Genomic DNA, 23,924 nt, shown 5'->3' with positions numbered 1-23,924 from the left:
CACTAAAGTAAGTAATTATTATCGTTTACATTAATTATAGATGTTTGGGTTTTTTTTCTTCTAGTTTTCGTTCGTGTAGCGGCAGTTTGTCTTTAACCTAAGAGTGAAAACTTGCTCCGGAGTGGGAGCTGCCTGCTGACGTCACAGCGGCGCGTCCCTTCTTCGGCCACACTCCCGCCGCCGTCGCTCCGACTGGCTGCTCCGCTCCTCTCTCCGGCGACGAAGACCCGCAGACGCACCGACGGTCCCGGTTCGTACCTTCTCCACTCGCTCCCCGCCTGGCCTCGCCTGGCGCTTCCCCTCCGGTGCCGGGGTGTCGTGTGGCGGGCTCCCGCGAGCCCCGCCGCGCGCTGATGCTAAGCGTCGGACTTGTTGCGTCGCCCTTCTGGGGCTCGCGCCGCTCACTTCCCGGACACGTAGCGCTGTGCAAACCCGTCCGGCAGAGCGAGTGAGCCGCGGCGATGACAGCCGTGACGTCAGCTTCGCGACCAGCTCCCGCTTGGTGCTTCCACTCCACGGTCCACAAACCCGAAGCCACCGTGTGTCCGCGACTTCCTGAGGAGCGCAGCGGCTCCTGCTTGTGATTGGTCAGACTTCCGCGTCGCTACTGATGGACCGAGTCACCTCCGCAGCCGTTCGGACCAGACTCGCGCGCTTGCGTGCTTGCGGGGTCAGCGTGCACTCTTCTGTGGGGTGTCGCCCTGAGAACGCGTGCTACCGTCGTTTAACAGCCTGAAATTCATATTTGCACCTGACACTCCCTGAACAGGAAACAAAGCTTGAAAGCTTGTTCAGTCTAATTTTAGCTTCCTGAATTTCGGGGCTGGTTTCTGGCGCCAGGTGAGTCTGACCTGCGCGTCCACCTGTCGCAGGTGTGAATGATGCGGGGCCCAGATTTGGCCCCGGGACCTTGATTCCCACTGTAGCTCCGGCAGCAGGCCACTTGGCGCAAGCCTCCGTCTTTGTTGCTCAAATAGAATCAGTCTACTGGAGTCTATTTCTAAACACATATCAACAACTACCAATGGGAATCACAGCCACAGCGTGTCCCCCTCCACACCTTTATATGTGGTACATCCCTCCTCCTGAGACCAGGGTTTGTTCTGCTGAGCCACTTCACATCAAGTTAAAAAGAAGCCAGCGAGAACTTTGGATTCATTTCCCCAAAAATGCAGGTGACGGGTCTCCACTGTTGCTCCAGGTTCAGAGGGGGGAGGCCGGTGTTGAGGGAAGCGCCTACCTTTTATGTCCAAATAAGTGTCAGGGGTTGCAGCAGATTTCCTGCTCGCACCACAACACACTGCGTTGCTACCACTCAGGAGGTTGAGACTCCAGTCGGCCTTTTTCCAATACAATTATTAGCACAGCAGAGTCACATCTGAATTCACTTTAAAGTTCATGTCACGGTCTGTTAATGTGCGTAGATATGGACTTTGTTTCCTACATTTCCAACAAAAGGTGGTCATAATGCTGAAGCGATGGCGGCTTTTGTTTCGCTGCGGCAGAGTGACGTGATCATGTGGCATGTTAGCATGTAGCCCGATGTTGTTTTGGACAATATTGTGTTGTGTGTGTTTCTGAATGATGACGGACTGCGTTGTCCCTTCCTCGTGTCTCTCTGACTCGGTCAGCTGACCTCGACACGCCAGGCCCTGCAGCCCAGTGTGTTGGGGTTAATGTGCCGATCAATTATTGAGAGTGAAAACGTGACATCAGAGATCACCTTGCTGCGCGGCCGACTTCAGACACGGGTCGGGTCCCTTTCCGCCATCAGCTGCAGGAGGAGTCGACTGAAGGATGTTGGCTCTTGTCCAGTTACTGGCCCCCGTTATTCCTCTGTTGGTTGTGAGGCAGTCGGCGACCGGCAGTGGATCAGAGCTGCTGAGAGGCTTGTGGTGATTTTAAGTGGGTTTAAATGAGGGGTTCACCGATATTTTTGGCCGATACCGATTTTTGCTGATTGTTTTTTTTTTTCTTTTTTTTCAAATCAAATTAACTTAATTCTTATTAATATAAAGAGCTAAATTATTTAAAAAAACATTTCTTTTCCCCTCAGCTAAGTCAGAAAAGCCACTTTTTATGTTAATTTAATTCCTATTAAAATAGATACATTTTAAAAGCCTTCTTATATTTGTCGTCATAAGTGCCCATATCGGCACCGATAAATCGGTCGGTCAAACTGTGCAGCTCTAGTTCAAAACCGATGGAGACAACTTTGGGTAGCGCCCTCTGTTGAGTGGTGCCCGAGTGAGTGTCCTCTTGGTACTTTGGTTTCCTCCCGCAGTCTTTCAAAGCTTAGTCAGTGAGTGTGAATTGTCTGTGGCTGTCTGACTGAAAAACATGGGAACTGGACGTGTTTTTTCTGCCCGCAATTTCCAATCATGACTTCCTGTTTAGCGCCCTCATAGCGCCATTATACTCAGGGTGTCCGCTACATGTTTACAGGCGTGGCGCCGCCCCGCGATCAGAAAAATGGTCTCTTTTTAAGGATGAACTATCTTGTCATCAAACGCATTGAAACCAGGTGGAGACATTGAAACAAACCGATAATCTTGGAGGTGGACTTCAACGTGACAGTTTTCTGCCTGTTTTTCATGGAAAAACCGTGAAAGTTGCTTGTGGAACTCAGGCCACTCCTTTATGTCTCATGATTAAAGAGTGGCATTTTTATTCTTGGCAATTCAGTAAATGTTGAAACTGTCCCCTCTTATTCCTTGTTTCTTTATCACGTCTTTATTGGCTGCGCTCGGTATTTTATTATTTTTTCCTGGGGGGTGGAGTTGCTCTGTTACTGTTTGAAAAACCCTGATCCTAGTTTCCATGAAGAGGGTGATTTCCCTGGTCATTTTGCTGATGGATCAAAATTTGCCGATACTCATGCCTTCGTGGTTCTGTGGCTTTGCGGTGGCCATATTTGTTTTCAGGTGTAATCTCGCTGTTATCTCGAATCAAATTCTAGCATTTGACTGTGAAATATGGAGCGTAATAGAGACGGTAAGTTATAGCGGGTTGCATGTCTAGAACCTCCCCAGAGGGGGCGTGTCCCGGACCGCTACATATGCATAGCCTGTGGTGAGCTGCAGACCTGGACACCCTTGTCTGACGGTTTCATGTCGAAGGGAAGTGAGCTGAACTACCAGCCTCAACTTTGCCTTTGAACATCAAAGCCGAGCCGAGAAGCTTTAGCTCTTGACGTCTTCAGACTTTAAAGTCGTTCGCCTGCGCCGGCTCTTCTGAAAACACTCGGAGGATGTTGTTTCCGCTTCCAAACAAGCGTGTGAGGCGCGGCTGTGTGTCTTGGCCGGCTGCGATGTTTGACTGCTACTGAGTTCCTCTCGCGACGGGTGTGTGTGCTGAATTGTGCCAAGCGGTTGTGAACGACGCCGCTTCCTTGTTTCTCACGCTGCCAGGTGCAGATTGCAAGATCGATTTCAGCCTCTCGTGTGGCCGGTTGTAACCAGCTTCATGGTGAGATGGGGAAGTGAGGCGTGCAGACGCTTCGCTAGTGGCCGAGTCTGGTGTGGTGGTGGGACTGAGAGAGCAGTGGAACCCGTCACAGACCAGAGCAGCTGGCCGCGGGAGTCACATGCTCCCCGCCTCCTGACTCTCATTTGTGGTGTAACCAACTTAAACATCTGATGACGGGCAGCTCGTGGACTGGTGCGAGGTTTTTCATTGGTGAAAGGGAACCTTGATTCTTGGTCAGGTGGAGACGAGGCGAGGAGCCGGGTCGACAGGCGCCATGCATATCCCAGAGTTCTACGCAGGGAAGAACGTGCTCATCACCGGAGCCACCGGCTTCATGGGGAAGGTACAGCGCTCCATCTTTCTCCTCCATTTGCTTCTGCTTGCTCCTGTCCTATGAGCTGGAGTCTGGCCCAGCTACACGGGGCGACTCTGCGATCCGTCAGAGCAGAGAAAACTGTTCTTCTTTGTGGCAGGTTCTGCTGGAGAAGGTGCTGAGGTCTTGTCCCGAAGTCAAAGCTGCCTACGTGATGGTCAGAGCCAAAGCGGGTCAGAGTCCTCAGGCCCGGATTCAGGACATGGTCAGCTGCAAGGTAAGAGGACGCGGCGACGGCCTGTGACTCGAGTTACTGACTCGTACCTCAGTTGTTTGAGAGGTTGCACGAGGAGCAGCCGGGCTTCGCGCAGAAGATCATCCCGGTGAACAGCGACCTGATGCTGCCGCAGCTGGCCCTGAGCCAGGAGGACCAGAGGAGACTGGGCGACTGCATCCACGTGGTCTTCCACTGCGCCGCCACCATCCGCTTCAACGAGCCGCTCAAGTGAGTCGCCCGTTTCGGCGGGACGCGGTGGCAAGTCTGTGATCCTCTCTCCGACGCGCAGAGATGCCATGCAGCTCAACGTCCTGGCCACGCAGAAGATGCTGGCGCTGGCCCGTCAGATGAAACACCTGGAGGTCTTCATCCACATCTCCACGGCCTACGCCAACTGTGACCGCGAGCTCATCGAGGAGGTGGTCTACACGCCGCCCGTAGATTACCGCCAACTCATCGACACGTTGGCGTGAGTTTGACGACACTCGCTCCAGTCACTGGCTGAACATTAGCAGCTTCATTTGGTCCAGGATCCTCCAGTTTAGAAACCCACCGGGACTCACCTGGACATGTGGGATTCAGTACTTCTGAGTTAACAGCGCTACGTATACGACACCTCTGCCGTTTTGAAAGCTGTGGATAAGCTCTTTAGGTTCTGCTGTAACTGAACAGGTGGATGGATGAGGACCTGGTGTCCACGCTGACCCCCAAGCTGATCGGGAAGCGCCCCAACACCTACACCTTCACCAAAGCTCTGGCCGAGTATCTGGTGCAGCAGGAAGCCGGAGACCTCAACGTGGCCATCGTGCGGCCCTCCATCGTGGGCGCCAGTTGGAAGGAGCCGTTTCCTGTGAGTGGCTCTCGTACTCTACCGTGGTGTTCCCATGTCCTGGGTCTGCCCCGGGGCCTGCTCCCGCCAAAACACCTGGAGACAGAGAGCTGCTGCCTCTGAGTCTCTCCCGGAGAGCTGTGTCTTCTGGCTCAGCTCTTCTCCGCCTCCTCCTCATCTCTTGCTTCTGTAAGAGATCCATGGTCTTGGACTTGAAGGAGCTAATCCTCATTCCCGCATGCTCGCCTCTTGAAGGAAACATGAACACAGAGGCAACGCTCCTGTCAGAGGGGATGAAAGGAGTAACAGTTGACTTCTGCTGTGGCCAGGAAGCTCCTCCCACTGAGGCTGAAAACTAAGCTGAGCTCTTCAGATGGCAATATAATCTCAGCAGATAGATCTCTGAGAGATTAATGGTCAGAAGTGCTGAAAGGATGTTGCGGCATCTCCCTTCTTTCCTGGCCGTCTGGATTAGAGGCGGAAGCTTTAGTAATCTGCGTTGGCTTCACTGAGCTGGTGACTGAAGGACAGACACTGTGAGGCTGAACTTCCGCTGTGTCTCTTTGTCTCAGGGCTGGATCGACAACTTCAATGGGCCGAGTGGAATCTTCATCGCCGTAAGTGCAGTCGGCTAACTGCAGCGTTCTTGAGCTGGGAGACTGTTGAGCGAGCCCTCTGCTGCCCCCCGCAGGCGGGCAAGGGGATCCTGCGAACGATGAGAGCCGCGAACGACGCCGTGGCAGACCTGGTGCCCGTAGACGTGGTTGTCAACGCGACGCTGGCGGCGGCGTGGTTCTCAGGAGTGCACGGCAGAAAGAGGTGTGAGAGCGTATCAGGTGTTGTAGACCTCGGGATTGTTCTGAAAACAAGTTCTCATCCGATTCCAGGACAAAAGGGACTCTTGTGTATAACTGCACCACAGGTGGGATCAACCCGTTTCGCTGGGGTGAAGTGGGTAAGTCTGTGGAACAAACACTCGGAGCCACGCCCACATGTTAGCGCCCATTCACCGCTTCCTTGCGTGTCCCAGTTTCCCAGGCAAACACGGCCATTCCCTGTAGACACATGGAGGTTCTGGATGACTGAACGTTTATCGTGCGGGACACAAACAACTCGCGCTTCAGCAGACAAACACGTACACTCCTGCACCCACAGATGCAATTACGACCACCCTGGTGCCTGATGTTGATCGTCTGGTCTCCATGGCCTATGATGTTTGCTGATGATGAAGTGATTTGCAGGAGGAGCTGAGTAGTGTGAGTGAGAGGGAGGAGGGAGAGTGAAGATGAGGGAGCAAAAACTCACCCCAGCCTTGTCCAGGGTGATAGACCGAGATGAGGGAGGTGAAGAGGAGAGTGCAGGCAGGGTGGAGACGCTTCGCAGGACAGTGGTGCGCACAGCTGAGTTTAGAGACTCATGAGTCAGAGCTAGAAGAGCCAGACGATACTGAAGTTGAAGAAGTGACAAGATTAGAAGCGAAACTATCAGAGAGACATGGAGAAGTTTAGTGATGGTTTTGGGCACCTGGAGAGGAGAGACGCCCGCTGTTGGACCGAGAAGAAGAGGCAGACGCCCAGTGAGGCTCACGATGAAGAAAGCCATGGAGGTGAGACGAGTGGAGGACTTGCTGAGGCAGCATACTGTATCTTCTCTGGTTGAAGTTGTCACAGAAGTCCAGATAAAGCACAGATGAGTCTGAGGTTCTACAGTCGCTCACTTGAGTTTTGTGCAGCGATAATATGGACTACTTTATGGAAGTTTAGTTTGAGGCCTCTGGGTTTGCTTGGTACAAGGACGTGTGTTGGGTGGAGCAGGGGGTTCCACCCAGGGGAGAGTCATGTCGTGAGAGTTGAGTCCATAGTTCTCAGCTTGATCCTCCATGTGATTGTGGTCTCTTACTACAAAAGACATCCTCACGTCAGAGTCATTGAAGGTGTGTTAGCTGTGAAGTAAGTCCAGGCTGGAGGTGGGCTCCAGGTGAGTCTTCTGGAACAGCACCTCCCGGTGGTATCAAAGTGTTGGTTAGAGGTTGGTCTCTGATGCTGCGGTGGTGGTCTTTCGGTCCAGGAAACGTCCCTTCAGCACTTCAGGCTCCAGAGTCTCCATCGATGTGTCTGATGTGAATGTCTTGAAGTTTCAGTGACCTGGCGAATGTGTCGGCTCAACACGTGTCCCCTGCTCATTCCCTGTCTCCCAGAGCACCATGTCATTTCCACATTCAAGAGGAACCCGCTCGAGCAGGCGTTCCGTCGACCCAATGTTAACCTCACAACCAATCGCCTTATCAATCAGTACTGGATCGCTGTGAGTCACAAGGCTCCGGCTTTCCTCTATGACCTGTACCTCCGGCTGGTCGGGCAAGAACCCAGGTAACGTCGCCGCCTCCGGGCCGCCGCTGCTTCTAACCTGTCTTGTGTCGTAGGCTGGCCTGTAGTTGTAGCGCTAACGTGCCGCGCCGCTTCTGTAGCAGCAGCAGGTGTGAGCTCGCCGCCTGCGCTCTGTCGTCCTGCTGCGCTCCGTGGCCCTTTGCTTTCCACGTGGTTGTCGGACCCAGCTGGGTTTCAGGATGTTTGGAATCAAGTCTTGTGCTGCTGCAGCTCGGGTGGACAGGTGCCTGGCATCTCTGAGGTCCTGGTTCATTCATGTGGACCTTGCCTCTGGTTGAAAGTTGCCAGGCGCGAAAGATGATGAGCACCATTGAACCAAGGGCAGCTGAGACACGAACGGCAACGGACGCCCCTCCCTGAACCCTCCAAGGGTCCGGTTTGAATCCCAACAGCCATGAGGTGGTTTCATTTTGTAGAACCAGCGACATGCTGCGGCATCTACTCGGCCCATGTCAGAGTCCAAACCCTCCTGGTGACCCATCCCTTGCATCCGTCACCTTCCCGCGCACCACAGTCCCCGGCCCTCAAAAAGGGTACCACCCTCGGCGGGAACACTGGGGGAAAGAGTACTAGACCACCCGAGACGACGGAGCTACCTGGACCTCCCAGAGAAAACAAGATAGAATGGACAGAGTAGTGAGAATTTTGTGACGAGACCAGATGTTTTGTTGGACCTTCAGGTCCCAAATGGTGGAGTTGCCTCTCATCCTGACTCAGAGCTGCCTGTGGATGAAGAACGTTTGGGGGCGGATCTGGCCATTTTTCTAGATTATTGAATGGCATTTCCTTTGTAGCCATTGTTAGCCACCCATGCTCCTCCACACTGGCTCTCACCAACCACCCTGGAGAACTCCACCTTCATGATTCAGCAGGTCCAGGTCCGCTCTGGTCCGCTGCTCATCAGTAGTCCACACGAGTGTCGGATGTCAAGTCTCCGGCGCCATAGCAGCATCAAAGCCAGGAGTTGGCACCAGCCCCATGTCTGTCCCTGGACTCTCTCAACCGTCTGTGCTGTGTGTCTTCTGCAGAGAACTGTGTAAACATGACCTTCAAGACCAATCCCTTAGAGCAGGCCCTGCGCCGGCCCAATGTCAATCTGCGCTCCAACCCCTTCACCAACCAGTACTGGACGGCGGTCAGCCACACTCTGCCTGCCCTCATCTATGACGCCGCTCTCAGGCTGATGGGCCGCCAGCCCCGGTAAGGCTCCAGACGCCCCCTGCTCACCTGTCGGGTCCAACCTGTCCCGCCAACCCCAGACCCCCCTCCCACCCGGTGGGGGGAGGCTCCTCTCTCTGACTGGTGTGGAGCGGCGGGAAACTAGTTTGGGCGCTTTTCTTGCCGGGCAGGAATTGTGCTGTCGTCACTCGTGTTTGCTTTTCATGTCAAATCACAAATCAACCCGCGGCTCTTTGTGCACGCTCGATTAGTCTTGGATCCGAACCGGCTGTCGGGCCGAGCTCCTTCCGATTCCTGCTCCAAACTCACCTGCTGTCCGTCTGTGTGCTGCTGCTGCCGCCGCTTCCGCCTGTCCTGCTGCTGTGGAGGGACCCGAGTCTTTCCACTGCACCGCGTTGAGCTGAAGTGGAAAGACTCCGAGACCCACTCTGATCAATGGGCTGCTTCACAAACCTGCGGGTTAGAACAATGAATCAGTATTAGATCATTACAGTGGAAGATTAACAAACCCTTCTTGGATGATACGGCCTTTATTGGTCCCACAGTGGGGCAATTCAACAAAGTCAATTTTAAGTGATGTAATTGTCCACCGCTTAATAAATGAGTATGAATATTAATAGTTTAATATAATAAAAAATATACAGAAAAACATGAACAAATTATTCACAAATCAAAACAAAATTTAGGAATACAAATTATGACATTAAAAACTGACGGTTCTGCGACTGAACCCAAATGAGGCCGTTTGTCTGTGGAGTATTTCAGCCCGCAGTGTGAGTTCTGAGTCTGGATACAGTTGCAGCCAGGTACTGGCTTCTTTTGTGCCGACTCAGCACCACTCACTCTGAGGTGAGGCGCTGTTAAATCCTGTTTGCGCAGGAAAATGCGTTGCTGCAGGGAACGTGTTGGGCCTCTCCAACCGGATGAGCAACCAGGCAGGTGATTGGTGGAGCTGCTGGTCACATGACTCTCAGCAAACACAGGAAGTTTGACATTAGGATTCCAGGCCAAATGTTTTATACAATCAAACAAGCACACACCACTCAGCCCTTGCATTATGACCGGCTAGCTTAGCTTAGCTTATTTTGAAGCCGCTCCAGCAGAAACCTGTGAAGAACCCGACTAGAGAGAGACTTGTCGGGGGCGGGGCTTGGGGTTTTATGACTATTGAGGAAACAAGCCTCAAGTTCTGCCAACGTTTGTTTCTGGAAACCAACAAGAAAATGAGCCACAGTGTCAAAGCGTCTCCTTAACTGTGGCCCCAGTATTGTGGGGCCCCGGCTCAGATTGTGTGAAGTTGAAGGGACCTTCTCTAAAGTCTGGCAGTGGCTGTTGGTTTTTATGAAGCTGATGTTGGTGGGACTCGTGGCTCCCAGCGCTCCTCACTGCCGCCCTCTGCATCACATGACCTCAAGTGTCCGTAGGTCAGTGTCCCTCTAACCTGTGGTTTTGCCGCCGCCGCTGCCGCTGCCGCCGCCGTCTGACCCCCAGGATGATGAAGACCATCACTCGCCTCCACAAAGCCATGATGGTGCTGGAGTACTTCACCAGCCACTCCTGGGTCTGGAACACGGACAACGTGGCCATGCTGCAGTCCCACATGGCCCCCGAGGATAAGAAGGTATGTGAGGGGGTGGGGCGGAGGGCGGGGTGGGGCTTGCTCGACACGCATGACGGAGTCGGTCTCTCAGCACTTGAGGGGGTTCGGTGTTGACACCTCTTCCTGTCTGGCTTTGACGCCTGTGAGGAGGTAGTGACAGTTCAGACAGAAGGATGTTCCTCCTCCTCCTCCTCTTCACCGTCTCCCCTCTCCTCATGTCCAAACCCTCCCACCATGAATCTTCTCTGCGTCTTCAGCTGCCGCTCCAACATTTGTTCTGTCCACACAGCTTTCATTTGAAATATCACAGACGGCCATCAACTCCATTGGACAACAGGTTTCAGCAGCGCTGCGGTGCTCCTACTCTAGAGCTGTGAAGATGAGCTAGTTGAACCTGTGACTCGAGGCCCAAGTCATTTCCAGTGGCCCACTCGACGCTGGGCTCCATGTGAAAGTCATTTGACATGAACAGAGTGTAGAAAGACGAGAGATACCGCGGTGAATCAACATCCTGTTTGGCCCGTGACTGAAGGTGCCGAGCGCTGGTGCCTGCTCTCTGCCACGCGAATGAGGCTTGTCTCCACCGTCGCACATGAAGTTTTGAGCACCCGCCGTAATTTATTCCTCGGCTTCAGTGTTTGATGTGACAAATGGCGCTTGAAACTTTAAGGCACTTTAAAGGCGCTCCCATATCGTAGTGCAACAGTTGACGTTACGTGCCGCCGCCCAGACCGTGTTTGCTGTGAGCAGGATTGTGTTCACGAGTGCGGCCCCTGGGTGATCCAGGAGGTTCTGACTCTGGTTCGCGCATCTAAAGCCTGAGGGTGCGTCTTCGTCCTTTGTTCTCAGTGAGCCACATTTTTACGAGAGTTCCATTCTGTTGAGGAGCGGCACAAACCGGTTCTTCTGCCGTCTGAGAGCCAGTGGTGTGGAGTGAAGCCACTTCCTCTGTCCCGGCTCAGCCGGTGAGGAGGGGTGGGACCAGACCAGATCAGGTCCGGGCCCGGGTCCCTGGTGTGGACGTGGTGACGGCGCCGGCGGGAACACGGGTCCTCGTGCCAGCCGTGGTTGACTCTTGACTCCAGGCTTGTTTTTCCGGTCCGGCCACTTTCACCCTGATGGCCTCTCGTGCTCCTTGACACATCAAACACACCCGGAGGGTTTTGACTCTTCTGCCAATATGAAGAGTCAGTGGTGACCATGACCAACCTCAAGGTTGAAAACTGAACAGTAACTCGGCAGTTTTGCTTCAATGTCACACCAACATTTCATTGAGCCTTTTCCCCTTATTTTTCAAGTGAAAACATTAAAATGGTTCTGTGCTTTTCTTACTTCCAGAATTTTATTGAATTGAAACTATTTTTCATTTCAATATAAGTCAGATTTCCCATGAGGTTTTACGGTTTTCCATTTTATTTTTATGAGATTTTATTGTCAAAAAAGAGAAAAATGTATAAAAAGTCTTCATTATATTTCTATATATTTTAATATGTATATTTTATAAAACTTTTGCATTTACAGTTATTTTTTTTATGTTTGTAATTTAAAAAAATCATCTAATTTTATAATTCAATAATAATATATATTTTTTAAAACTTGTTCCTGTTTTATTTATTAGTATTTTATATTTATATTTTTGTGTAGAACATTTTATTTGTTTATTTTGCCTCTTTTAGCTTTAAAGTTGGAACCCTTGACATGTTTACATTGGCCGACCTTCAGTCCCTGGACGTCTTCCTCGCGCTGAAGTTCTTTGAAAGTTAGAAAGTTAGTGGAGTCAGAGGTCCGAAAAGGATTGGAGTTGTAACCTGGATTGTTTTGCACTGCTGCTGCACTTCACCTGGCAGTGAAGGCTCACCGTGTTGTGTGTCCCCGCTCTGACCCGGGTGCCTTCTCCTCCTGCAGCTCTTCAACTTCGACGTCCGTCAGCTGCACTGGGCCGAGTACATGGAGAGCTACTGCATGGGCACCAAGAAATACGTCCTGAACGAAGAGCTGTCGGGGCTCCCTGCTGCACGCAAACACCTCAACAAGTAAGAGACGGGCCGCGGCGAAGGGGGCGTGTCCTCGCTAAACCCACCTCTGAAAACTCACGCGCTCATGCAACAGCCAAGTCGGTTTCTGTCCGGGTGGCTCCGCCCACTAGAGTTAGAAAGATGTATGTGGGAACTCGTGACATCACAGCGGAGCAGTGATAAGTGCTGTAGCTGGACGCCAAGCCAGGAGGGCATGTCGTCTGCCTCCGTCCAGTTCAGTTCACTGAGTCTGGTCTTGTCCCGGTCCGTCTTCATCTGGCCTCCTGTGTCTCCTCCAGGCTCAGAAACATCCGCTACACCTTCAACACGGTGCTGGTGGTGCTGATCTGGCGGGTCTTCATCGCTCGCTCCCAAATGGCCCGAAACATCTGGTACTTCGTGGTGAGCCTGTGCTTCAAGTTCCTGTCCTACTTCAGAGCCTCCTCCACCCTCAGATAATGGCCCCCTGCCTGTGGCCAGGGGCCGCTCCGGCGCTCCCCCGGTGTCTTCGACACCATGGAACTCAAACTAGCAATCACGGGCCGCGCAGGGGGCGGAGCCCTCCTGTCGCTCGGTTCTTCACCTTCAGGTTTTCAAGCTGCTGCGCTCAGCCTATGCACCCGCCTCTTTACGCGTGACCTCTGCGGCCAGCAGAGGTCAGTGAGGTCTGAACGAGTCGCTCCAGTCGACCACCCAGTGCCTGCCAGCTCGCCCAGACCGTGGTTCCCCACCTTCTTGCCAAAGATCCTGTCGGCCTCAGGGCTCCTCACTTCGGAGACGGTTCTGACCCACTGCTCCTCCTGCGCATCCGCTTCAGGTTTCCCTCTGGATCATGTCACTTGGAAGAATGTGAATTGTGCCTTTTTGACAATGAATAAAGAGAATTGTTGATCTTGATCCTGGCTCCGGGTGTATCTGCGCGACTCTCTGGGAGCGGCTGGTGTCGTCGTCGTCGTTGCCGCTGGCTGGAAGTGAGACACTTGTCTCTGACTCTCTGCAGCTGAGGATGGCGGTGGGTTTGTTGACGTAGGAGAAGCTCTGCACCCTGACGCGTCGGCTCCAGAGAGTCAGGTCAGCTCGGTGGTGAGTACTCCTCCTGCGGTGCGGACCGTGTCAGGAGCGAGCTCCAGATCCCCTCACCGCCAGATTAACTGGACGAACACCAGCGTCAGATTATGGCCACCATTATGACTGAAAGCTTCACTCTGGGATTAAACTCTGGACTGGTGCGAGTCCCGGGAACCTGTTTTCCTCAGGCTTGTCCTCATCCCAGCAGCCGCGTGTGGAACCCGATGGTCGTCAGCGTGGTGACCTTTGACCCCGAGCGGACCTGACTCAGGCCGGGGTAAGTGGAGCAGTTTCCATGGTTACGTCATGGCCCTTGTGTGTGTGTGTGTGTGTGTGTGTGTGTGTGTGTGTGTGTGTGAGAGGATCCATGTGGCTCGCTGCCGCCTCCCTCTCTAAACCTGACAGTCCGAAACACACAGCTGTTGAAGTTTTAACCCTCTAAACCTTGTGAGGACAGGCCAATATGTCCTCACAAGAAGGCGCCCCCCCCACCCCCGGCACACACACACGCAGACCAGTGTGGTGGCGATTCCTGTTTCCTCTGGTTCAGCAGGACGTGGTCTTCCAGTCAGTTCCTCACCGTCAGATTTTCCTACATTTGCCTTCTGTGGCTTGGACAGCTGGTGAGCAGCTCCTGCGGAGGATGAGGCTCCACTCTGATGTTCTGCAGCAAGGTCATCCCTCTGGACTCGCTGGATCAGCCAACCTCAGAAGTTGCTGCGACCTTCTGTGGCTCCAGCGATTCATTCGATGAGACGGAACCTAGCTGATAGCTTGGGAAGAACATCTCTGAAGGTGGCGCTGTGGGCCTCTGCAGCAGCTCTCCGTTACTTCACCACTGGAGTCTCAGCAGTCCCAGCTCCTCAGGGTCCCTTGGCTGGGCGAAGTTCTCCGTTTACCGAACTCCAGTCATGGAATCAAACATGAGGTGACCTTCAGGTTGGACAGGAGTTGGTTGTTACTGAGGAGCAGAAGACCAGCTGGAGGTCCAGGTCCCGCCCTCTCTTGGGGTGTCGCTGTGTCTCGCCTGGTTGTCCTTTACAAGCGCCTCTTTTCTTCAGGTTTTACGGGGACGTTGTTAATGTTGACCTTGGCAGCCTGTGTGGAGGTCGTCTGTCTGGACCAGCACCGCCCCGCGACCGTCTCACAAACCCACAGGTCTTCAGCAGGTCCACTGGAGTCCGAGCCATGAGGTCTGGCTGTGTTGTCCTGCTGCTGCTGCTGGTGCCACGGTGTGTTAGGCTCCACGCCGCTGCCGCAGGTGAGTGGTGCAGGCTGATCTTTCCGCTGACGTGACCTTCATGACTTGTTTTGCAGGTCCGAAGTGTGGCGGTCCTGAGGTGAGCCGGGCCATGCTCCAGGCTCTGAGGGTGGTGGGAGGGTCGGAGGCGGTGCGGGGGTCTCACCCCTGGCTGGTCAGTGTTGGGGGCTCGCAGTGATGCGGGGCAGGTTTCGGGTCCAGCCTGAACTTCGGCTCCCCTCCTCAGGTGTCGCTGCGGAACAGAGCGCGGCACTTCTGCGGCGGCGCCATCGTGAGCGAGCGCTGGGTCCTCACCGCCGCTCACTGCTTCACGTCCACGCTGAGGTAGGCCGGTACCCACCAGCTGGCAGACAGAGCCTCACCCTGGCTCTCCAGGGAGTTCCTGGACAGCGTGACGGTGGCGGCAGGAGAGCACGACCAGCGAGTCCTGGACGAGGAGGAGCAGATCTTCAACATCAAGTCCGTCTGGGTCCACGAGAGGTACCGACACTCCGCCCCCATGAGCTACGACGTGGCGCTGGTGGAGCTGGACGGACACGTGCAGTTCGGTACGTCTTCTCACTCCACTTCCTGTCAGATCCTCACCACTTCCAAACCTTCAATCTTCCTTTATTTTGAATACAAGGAAAGCAACTTCAGTCCCATCGTACGACGTTTTTTGGGGTGTTTAAGAAGCAGAATTCAGGGGGAAAATAAAGTGAAATTTGACCATACAAAAATCCCCAATCCTGTTGCTCATCAATGACCTTCCAACAATCTTCTAACCTCCTTCAACCTTCGCTGGTTGAATCCTACATGATAAAAGTTCTGGCTCCTGGGGTGTCCAGAGTCGCTGGGTTCAAGCCCACAGAGCACCAGAAGATCTATGCGTCTAGGGCAGACGCCTCCAAAGTCTGGCACAGGGGCCATTTGTGGCCCTCAAACCCTCTCACCCACGTGTTTTATATGCAGCTTCAATCGCAGAATACACAAACTCCTGGAATCATGGTTTAAAATGAAGGTTTTCTGCGTTTGAAAATGAGTCTTAAGTGTCGGGGAGAGAGACCAGCAGGCTGCTCTCTCCCACCCACGCTAGCTGAGAACACCTGGACAGTGCTCTCACCGACTGGCAGAAAAACTGAATCATCAAGTCGTGGAGTTAAAAGTTTGTTATCGTACATATGGAAACACTTTGATTCATCATCTCTGTTTGTTCTTTCGAGTCGTTTTAGAGATTTTTTCATGTTACAACGATGAAAATTCCAGTGACGTTTTTGGTCTGTTTTCCATTAGAGCCGCTACAGATCAGTCAGAAACGCTGTTATGTTGAATAGTGAGGAAGAGGGATTGGCCCTCATCATTCTGCTTCAGGGGCCCCGCCCCCCCAGTCACCATGTGAGGGGTTCAGTTTAGGAAATGAGCTGGTGTGAATTAAATCCAAGTGTTGGCGAGTGAATGACAGAGGTGAAGAGTTTGTGGTGTGGGGCTCTGGGATACCTGGGTCCCCTCACGGCTGCCGTGTCTCCATAGGTGTGCTGGTCCGACCCATATGTCTCCCCCTGCCTGAGGAGCGGAGCGCTCCAGGAAGCGGCTGCATCGTGGCTGGATGGGGCCGCACCAGGGAAAGTAAGAGCAGCTCCTGATCTTCAGAGGTTCTTCAGGTCACGCTGCTCCACTGTGCCCAGGAGGCCGTCTCCCCTTCGTGCTCAGAGAGGTCCCTCTGGAGCTGGTCCACCGCGCCAGATGCCAGCACGTTCTCCGGACGGTCAGCGGTTCTGAAGTGGCCGGGGACATGACGGTGCTGTGTGCGGGTCCAGAAAGAGGAGGACGAGACGCCTGCCAGGTGCGAGGACCTCTTCATCGGCTCTGGAACTCCAGTGATGCGCTCCTCTCTCTTCAGGGCGACTCGGGCAGCCCCCTCATTTGTCCCACCAGAACCGGTCAGTGGGAGGTGGTGGGCGTCACCTCCTGGGGTAAGGGCTGTGGCCGAAGCTGGTCCAACAACAGCAGAAGACCTGCGTCCAGAAGGGGGTCTCCAGGTGTCTTCACTGACGTGCGACTGCTGCTGCCGTGGATCAAGCTGAAGCTGAGAGAAGGTACGTCACCAGGCGCTGGACCGTCACTGCTGTTGACCCCGTTTCAGCGGCCAATGTTCCTGAGAGGAAGGCATCTGAGTCTCTGGACCAACATCTGTGAGTGACTCTGACTGGAGCTGGAGTTCCAGCCTCAGTGGGGACTTGAGAGGAAACACAGTTGTGTTGTCAGATGAACAGTTGAACGTGTGTTCTGTTGCAGCAGCTGGTCGTCAGTGGAGACTGTTACCAAGTGAGTTGTGCTTTGCTTCAGTCGTGTATCCACCTGATCGCAGAGCTCATGCTCCGCTCTGTGCGCGTGCTTGTGTGTGTGTGTGTGTTCAGGCCTGTGTGCTGTGAGGGACGGGCCGGTGACCGACAACAAGGGATTAATCAGGAATCCTGACCCCCCTGCTGGTCGCTATGGCAACAACGAGTGAGCGACGCAGCTGAAGCTCTTGTGTTTAAATAATCTTCAGATTCAGTCCTGACCTGTGTGTGTGTGTGTGTGTGTGTGCGTGTGCGTGTGGCCAGGCTGTGTGTGTGGCGCCTCAGCGTGGCCGACGGTCTCAGCGTTCTGTTGGAGTTTGACCGTCTTCACTTAGAGAATGACTCTCTCTGTCGCCACGACCGCCTCTCCGTCCTCACAGGGTTACTGAGGCCCGTCGGTGAGACACGCCTCCTGTCGGAGAAGCCGCTCGTGTCGAGTTGCTGTGTGCGGCTTTCAAAAGCTGTGGATCCCAGCTGGCAGTTGTGAACTGGTCTGACTGGTGTGTGTTTGTCGTGTGGCGGCAGTGATATTGTGTGGACCTGTTTTCCCCGGGCGAGTGCTTCTGAACAATTCCCAGACCGCAACGCTGCTCTTCTCCTCTGACGTCAGTGACGCAGGAAGTGGCTTTGTTGTGCGGCACCTCGCAGTCCAGGGACACGCAGAGCTCAGTGAGAGCAACACACACACACACACACACACACACACACACTTGTATTTCTGTCCCTGTGGGGACTTGGCCACCACCCTTTCCCCAGCCTCTCCCTCTAAACACATGGCTCACCTGAGCCAGGACTCAAACTGGAACCCAGTTAGAATCACCCAGTCATTGAACCCTTAAACCTTGTGGGGGCCAAATGTCCCCACATAGTAGGATAAACAATCCTCTCCCCACCCACCCACCCCAACACACACACACACACACACACACACACACACACACACACACACGCACAGAGACACAGTCCTGTGACATAACCAAGAGCACGAGTTGGACACACGGCAGGTCGAGCTCTAACAAAGCCTGTGTTTGTCTGCACCAGGGTGTGGGACGGTGGTCCTGCTGAAGGACCAGGCCTCTGTCCAAAGCCCAAACTACCCACAATCCTACAGGGATGACTGCGAGCTGCGCTGGGTCATCCACGCTCCCGCGGGTCACATAGTGAAGGTGAGTCCTCAGTGTCGCACGTGCTCATGAGCGACGCACACACCACGTTCCACTTTTGTTTAAGAACGGCGAGTTTTACTGGATTTACATTGAGATTTATCAGTTAGATTTTGAAGGTGTATCTTTCATCCACTTTAAACTTCAGTTTGACAACCTGATTTTTAGTTTAGGAACTCTAACGTTAGCTGTTATGCTAACTTGCTAACCTATGAGCAGATTGCGACGTTGTGAACCATGGGAAAATCCGATCTGATTTCTCAGTAATAACACAGATATTATCTAATATAGTGGTAGAATGAGGAGGAAGGCTGTTGCTGACGTTAGCGCCTCTGCTGTGCGCAGCTGGAGTTTGTGGATTTCGACCTGGAGGAGTCCAGCAGCTGCTCGTACGACTCGCTGACGGTGCTGGCAGACGTGGAGGCCGCGGAGGAGATCGGTGAGAGGCTCTGATCGGATGGTGCTGTTGGACTGGAGCTGTGTTTTAACCGCACCTTCTGGGGCAGCGGTGCTGTGTGGACGCAGCCTTCCTCCGGACGTCTTGTCCCACCAGGACGTGATGGTGCTGCTCTTCTCCTCCGACAGCAGCGTCTCTCACCGAGGCTTCAGGGGCCTCATCTCCTACATCAGCCTGTCAGGTGGGTGTGAGGATGGACCCGGCTCCAGTGAGGTCCTGCCAGGATGAAGCCTCCTCGCTGAGACCACGTCTTTGTTCCGGCAGAGCTTCATGACGGCTCAGAAGTGGAGGAGATAGGTGGAGGGGAGCGGAGCACCCGAGGCCCAGGACCATCACACGGTGGGTGCTTGCTTCTCCTGCTGGACTTGAGCTCAGACAGAACCGTCCGCGGGCTTGATGGTGCCACACGGGTCCGTGGTATTTGGGCCAGTAGTGAGTCATCTGGCACCGCGGTGATGAGGAGGACATATTCTCTCACAGTTATTATCCCCCGGAGGAGGTGTGAGGTGGAGACGCTCTCGGGTTTCCAGGGTGTTTTCCCACTCTCCCACGGACACTGGATCCCGCCGCGCCTCCATAGTCTCCTGATGACTGTTATTGTCTTCTGTGCTGCCGGGTCTGCGGCGGCTGAGCTTCTCGTTCGGTAAAGCCACTTGAGTGAGTCGTCCAGGACACATTACCAGGGTGCAGCTCAAGGTCAACTGTATTTCTATAGCACATATACAACACTTTAATTACAACAATATAAAGAAGTATACAAGTATAAACACAGAAGAAACAGGACTAAAACAGGCGTTTTCATAAACAGATAAAATAAAATCACAAAATAGGAAAAACTAGGGGAGGGATTCTATTATATAAATTAATTTAATTAATTAGACAATTTGTGAGGAATTAATCTCAATTAATCTCAGTTTAATGGTTGAAGAATATTTACCACATTCATTCACATTTTTCAATGTTCAGTTTGACAACAGCACAATAAACCACCATGGTGGCTATATTCCAGTTTTTATCGCCTTATTTAAACTGAAGCTCTTTTCATGTCTTCAAAATATTTGTATAAGAATTTCAACGTTATAAGAATTTCAAGTCCATTCAGAGTGGTGGAAACCCTGGACATTGTGTAGTGAAAAACCTCCCTGAACCAAAGCAAACAGCTGCTTTTGTTTGCTTGACATTAATGACATTAATTTAACAATTAAATGCTTAAATATTTTAATGCATTTTTGTTACAATTAAGTAATTGTAATTAACTTGTTTAAGTCCAAACACTTGTAAAAACCCAACACAATAAATGGAGTAAAAAGGATGCAGAGGTTGTATCAACAGCCGGTGCACTGAGGTGTGACTCAGCCTGGATGTCAAGTGCTCAAGTGACATGTGGAGGGAGTTAGTGCCACAGCTTGGGAGCAGACCCAGAGAAAGCTCCGTCCTCTCCTGGGAGGGACCTGGGGTGGCAGCTTGGCGTGGTTTACTTGTTAGTTACGCAGGCTGTTAGGACGATGGTGGGCTGCTTGTCAGTGTAGCAGCGTCACACGAGGGTGTCTCTGGGGTGGCTGGTGTTAGAGGAAGTTGGTGGGTTTCAGCATGGTGTGTTGTCACCGCACGGTCGGGCTGGTTACAGTTGGCCAGTTTGTTAGTGATTTACGTTGTGAGGAAGTAGCAGTCGGGGTGGTTTCAGGTCCAGGAGTGTGTCTGTGGCGAGCGGCGGGTCAGGGGTCAGAGCAGAAGGTTGTGAGTTCGTTGTTCCAAAGTGCTCATACTGCTGTGTAAAGGTTCGCCTGAGGAGTCGGGTGAAGGTGGGGTGTCAGTTCAAGAGCAGACGAGTGTTTCAGGCCGCTCTGGAAACACACACAGTTTCACACGACACGCTGCCTCTCTCACTGAGCTCACATAATCTCATGATGAGGGTGTTGCGCCTATGAGGCGTTCACCAAAGCACTTGAGGTCCACACCTCAGCTCCGTTCTCATCAAACACTTGAACACCAGCCAGGAAAACATCAGTCGCTCAGTTTTGAGTCAAATATTTTCACTCCAATCTCAACTGTCAGCCACTGAACGAAGTTCTTTGAGTCACTGTCTCCCTCTCGTGGCCAGAATTAGAAGGTGCATCTTGCTGTCTCTTATTTTTTTGAGGAGTGTTTATGGTTCATTCTCATGAGAATTATTAAAGGCGAGTTTCTCGATCAGAATCTGGATGAAGTGACTCCAGCTTCACTCTTGGACTCTCTTCATGTTGCAGTGAACCTGGAGGAAACGGCGCCTCTAGTGGACGAGTCCGGTACCAGCAGCCGCCGAGCGGTTCTGCCGGACCCGGTCTCGGACGACGAGGATGACGCGGGAGAATCTTCAGGTCATGAACTTTGAACCCTCATTTCTGAAGCGTCGGGACACTCTGCAGCTGCTGGTGTTTCAGTGATTTGCTCATGGGCACTCGGGCAACTCTGGACTTGAACCTGAAGCTACCGTGTGCTTCAAGCGCTTCTCCAGTTCATTGTGACATTGAGACTGTAGATGTTGACCAATACAGAGCGGAACTGATCAAACTATTCTGACGTGTTGACATTTCCTCACAAGCTCGGTCATCCAGGAGAGACTCAGAGTAGAACCTCAGCTCCTCTGATGCTTGAGTGTGACATTAGGTCAGGAAGTCTCTCAGGTGACCTCTGAACCCCTTCAGAGCAGCTGGAGGGATTTATATGTGACAGGAAGTCTGGACCTCTTCACGTTGGCTGCTGCCCCCACGACCCCACATCACATGGATGAATGTCAGTTATTACACATTGTTTATAAAGGTGAGGAAACTACTCGTGGAACATGTGACCTTCAGAATAAAAGCTATTGTTGCAGTACATGCTACCATCAAGGAGACTCCGACTTCTATTTGACCGCTACATTTTTTAAAACTCATGAGTTTAGGGTTTGAAAAAGTACTAGTGAAGGTGGAAAACTGAAACCACAGTGGAGTGTTTGACAGGACATTTTGGGTGAGACTATGGGGTCACTCGTGACTCCGCCTCAGTGGGGTGACCGGACGGTTGGAGCCGTCCATGTTGCCATGTCATGGTCAGACCTGAGAACCAATCAGAGCTCAGCTCCAGCTGAAGCCCCGCCCTGGTGTGTGTGGACTCTGGTCCCTGGCTGAGGCAGCAGGACAGCGTTCCCGACGCTCCTCCGGCTCTGAACATGGTGAGGACTTCCTCCTTCCTGCTCGAAGATCTGCCTGGACTCTGACGTGCTTCTGGTCCTCGCAGATCCTCCCGGTCCTGGTGGCGGTCTCTGTGGTGGCTGTGACGCTGCTCTACTTCCTGCTGCAGAAGAAGAGGCCGCCCGTCACGCTGCAGGACGCCTCCGTCAAATACGCTCTGCGGCTGGTGGACAAGCAGGTGAGTGGTCGAGCAGAAGGTCTGGCCCTGGTGAGAGGGGGAGTGGGACCGAGTTCTCCTCCCTCAGGCCACTACTCAGGACAGGTCCTCCACCTGTGTTGAGGACTTCAACCTTGCTGTCTCAGAGTTCTGGCCACACGACGGCGACTGAGAGCTGCAGGTTCTTCTGCCCGCTCCTCAGACGATTGGTTGTGCAGCAAGTGAAAACGGCTCCTCAGCTGCAGGATCTGCAGTCGTCAACGTGACACGTTATCAGACCTCAGCTGAAGGATCAGGTCCACGCCTGTCTTAGACTCTGATCCCTGGATCATGATTGTTAGTGGTGTGTCCTTCAGTGACCTCTGGAGCAACAGAGACTTGACTCTCCAATCCATCCACCGTGTCCTTCACAGGAGATCAGCCACGACACCAAGAAGTTCCGCTTCGCTCTCCCGACGTCAGACCACATCCTCGGGCTCCCAGTTGGTACGGAGCTTGTCGCCATCCCTCCATCCTGTCGGGTCCCGCTCTCTCCTTCTCTCACCCTTTCTCTCCCCTCCTTCTTCTCCTCTCCCTCTCACCAACTCTTGTATTCCTTCCCACTTCTTTCTCTACAATCCCTCCAGTTTAGATCTCCTCTCCTTCCTTTCACTTTACTCACTCCCTTGTCTCCTATCCATTTCTCCTTCCCTCCACCCTTCTACATCTCCTGCTCATCTCACCTCCTCCCCTTCACCCAGCCACAGTTGTCTCTCAGCACCCTCTGCCCTTCACTTCCTCACCTCCTCCTCTGTCTCTCCTTCACCAGGCCAACATGTCTACCTCTCTGCTAAGGTCAACGGTGCACTGGTGGTGCGAGCGTACACTCCAGTCTCCAGCGATGAGGATCACGGGCACGTGGACCTCGTCATCAAGGTGATTCAAAACATCTTCCTCCTTGCTCGCGAAGCCTCTGGGAACCTCACGTCTTCATACACCAGTGTAGAAATCAGCCGATCTTCACCGTGAAAATCTGATCTCATGTGGCGCGTTTCTGCAGGTCTACTACAAGGACACTCACCCTTCGTTCCCGGAGGGCGGGAAGATGTCTCAGCACCTGGACAACATGAAGATCGGAGACAGCATCGACTTCCGAGGGCCTAGTGGGCTGCTGGTGTACCAGGGCCGCGGTACTGTCTGAGCCTCCCTCGCCATCTCACCAGCAGGTGTCGCTGTTTAACCGCCCACTCCTCTGTTCTCAGGTCGGGTCGCCATTAGACCCGACAAGAAGTCGGAGGCCAAGACGCGCAGGTTCAGACACGTCGCCATGATCGCCGGCGGGACAGGTGAGCCACGCTGAGGAGCCCGCTGATCTGCTGGTGACACGTCTGCGACCTCTGACCCCGCAGGCATCACTCCCATGCTGCAGCTGATTCGCAGGATCACCTCTGACCCGGAGGACAGAACCAAGTGCTCCCTCCTCTTCGCCAACCAGGTGTGTTCTCGCTCACGAGTGACCCCAGACATGTTCCTGAGAACATCTGCTGCCTGCAGACGGAGAAGGACGTCCTTCTGAGGGACGAACTGGAGGCGCTGAAGAAGGAACGACCTGACCAGCTGAAGATCTGGTTCACTCTGGACAGACCTCCTCAGGGTGAGCGCAGGAGGGCGCCCGTTGTTTTCCCTCTCAGTGTCTTAGCAGCGAGCTCCTTCAAAATCGGCATCACCTCTGATCCTGACGTGAAGTTCTCTCCCTGACCTCCAGGGTGGAAGTACAGCGCTGGGTTTGTGACCAAGACCATGATCCAGGAGCGCCTCCCCGCTCCGTCAGACGACACTCTGGTGGTCCTGTGTGGACCCCCGCCCATGATCCAGAACGCTTGTCTGCCTAATCTGAGCCAGCTGGGACACAAAGCAGAGAACATCTTCGCGTACTGATGAAGGCGTCTGCGTGTTCGATGGCCGGACGGAGTCACAGACGCACCGCAATCGGGATTGTTATCAATAAGATGTGAAAATAAAACAGCATTTCACAGCATCGGTTTGGGGAACCTTGAGTCAGTCAGCATTTATTGGCTCATACTATTCCAGAGACTGATTCACAAAGTGTCCTTTTCCCCGCAGTTCTTGTCTCTGTCGCCCTCTGCAGTCTGACTGAGGAACTGCAGCGAGCAGACTACAGCTTCACTCGGCTTTAGCGTGTGAGACGAACGGCGCCCCCTGCAGGGCATTGCGATG

The 23,924-nt window shown here is 53.3% G+C and overlaps 3 protein-coding genes across 6 annotated transcripts; all 3 read left to right on the top strand.

The window, feature by feature from the left end:
• Positions 1 to 139: 139 nt before the first annotated feature.
• far1 (fatty acyl CoA reductase 1) lies at positions 140 to 12,965 on the top strand. Of its 4 annotated transcripts, none has more exons than XM_053886158.1 (13): positions 143 to 250; positions 3,707 to 3,811; positions 3,942 to 4,058; positions 4,111 to 4,286; positions 4,348 to 4,527; positions 4,731 to 4,908; positions 5,460 to 5,504; positions 5,579 to 5,706; positions 5,775 to 5,842; positions 8,303 to 8,474; positions 9,945 to 10,074; positions 11,959 to 12,086; positions 12,368 to 12,965. In XM_053886158.1, exons 2-13 carry the CDS (start codon positions 3,743 to 3,745, stop codon positions 12,525 to 12,527), a joined length of 1,551 nt encoding a protein of 516 aa, XP_053742133.1. In that variant the 5' UTR covers positions 143 to 250; positions 3,707 to 3,742; the 3' UTR covers positions 12,528 to 12,965. The 4 variants fall into 4 exon arrangements, with proteins under 4 accessions (XP_053742135.1, XP_053742133.1, XP_053742132.1 ...); XM_053886157.1 differs by lacking the exon at positions 8,303 to 8,474 and adding an exon at positions 7,085 to 7,256; XM_053886159.1 differs by lacking the exon at positions 143 to 250 and adding an exon at positions 359 to 3,344.
• Positions 12,966 to 14,059: 1,094 nt separating this feature from the next.
• On the top strand, positions 14,060 to 21,299 carry LOC128771410 (ovochymase-2). Its single transcript, XM_053886830.1, has 17 exons — positions 14,060 to 14,064; positions 14,198 to 14,397; positions 14,454 to 14,551; positions 14,624 to 14,721; positions 14,773 to 14,945; positions 15,907 to 16,002; positions 16,062 to 16,219; positions 16,277 to 16,568; positions 16,642 to 16,655; positions 16,745 to 16,884; positions 16,983 to 17,191; positions 17,244 to 17,384; positions 17,751 to 17,884; positions 18,227 to 18,320; positions 18,388 to 18,519; positions 18,603 to 18,677; positions 20,585 to 21,299. The coding sequence occupies exons 1-17, from the start codon at positions 14,060 to 14,062 to the stop codon at positions 20,707 to 20,709; spliced, it is 2,184 nt and encodes a 727-aa protein (XP_053742805.1). The 3' UTR covers positions 20,710 to 21,299.
• Positions 21,300 to 21,449: 150 nt separating this feature from the next.
• On the top strand, positions 21,450 to 23,729 carry LOC128770739 (NADH-cytochrome b5 reductase 2). Its single transcript, XM_053885561.1, has 9 exons — positions 21,450 to 21,531; positions 21,597 to 21,728; positions 22,121 to 22,193; positions 22,516 to 22,622; positions 22,747 to 22,876; positions 22,949 to 23,032; positions 23,096 to 23,181; positions 23,241 to 23,340; positions 23,452 to 23,729. The coding sequence occupies exons 1-9, from the start codon at positions 21,529 to 21,531 to the stop codon at positions 23,622 to 23,624; spliced, it is 888 nt and encodes a 295-aa protein (XP_053741536.1). The 5' UTR covers positions 21,450 to 21,528; the 3' UTR covers positions 23,625 to 23,729.
• The last annotated feature ends 195 nt before the right edge of the window (positions 23,730 to 23,924 follow it).

This window comes from Synchiropus splendidus, chromosome 14 (genome assembly GCF_027744825.2).
Source record: "Synchiropus splendidus isolate RoL2022-P1 chromosome 14, RoL_Sspl_1.0, whole genome shotgun sequence".
Classification (NCBI taxonomy): Eukaryota; Metazoa; Chordata; class Actinopteri; order Syngnathiformes; family Callionymidae; genus Synchiropus; species Synchiropus splendidus.
This window is presented reverse-complemented; position numbering and strand designations above follow the sequence as displayed.

Bases quoted from the DNA above. Each gene is read 5' to 3' on its own strand.
- far1 (XM_053886158.1), top strand. From the start codon at position 3,743: ATGCATATCCCAGAGTTCTACGCAGGGAAGAACGTGCTCATCACCGGA. The intron at 3,812-3,941 runs GTACAGCGCTCC...TCTTTGTGGCAG, and splicing joins CCACCGGCTTCATGGGGAAG to GTTCTGCTGGAGAAGGTGCT. The intron at 4,287-4,347 runs GTGAGTCGCCCG...TCCGACGCGCAG, and splicing joins CGCTTCAACGAGCCGCTCAA to AGATGCCATGCAGCTCAACG.
- LOC128771410 (XM_053886830.1), top strand. The intron at 16,003-16,061 runs GTAAGAGCAGCT...CACTGTGCCCAG, and splicing joins ATGGGGCCGCACCAGGGAAA to GAGGCCGTCTCCCCTTCGTG. The intron at 17,192-17,243 runs GCTGGCAGTTGT...GTGTGGCGGCAG, and splicing joins TTCAAAAGCTGTGGATCCCA to TGATATTGTGTGGACCTGTT.
- LOC128770739 (XM_053885561.1), top strand. The intron at 23,033-23,095 runs GTGAGCCACGCT...CTGACCCCGCAG, and splicing joins CATGATCGCCGGCGGGACAG to GCATCACTCCCATGCTGCAG. The intron at 23,341-23,451 runs GTGAGCGCAGGA...CCTGACCTCCAG, and splicing joins TCTGGACAGACCTCCTCAGG to GGTGGAAGTACAGCGCTGGG.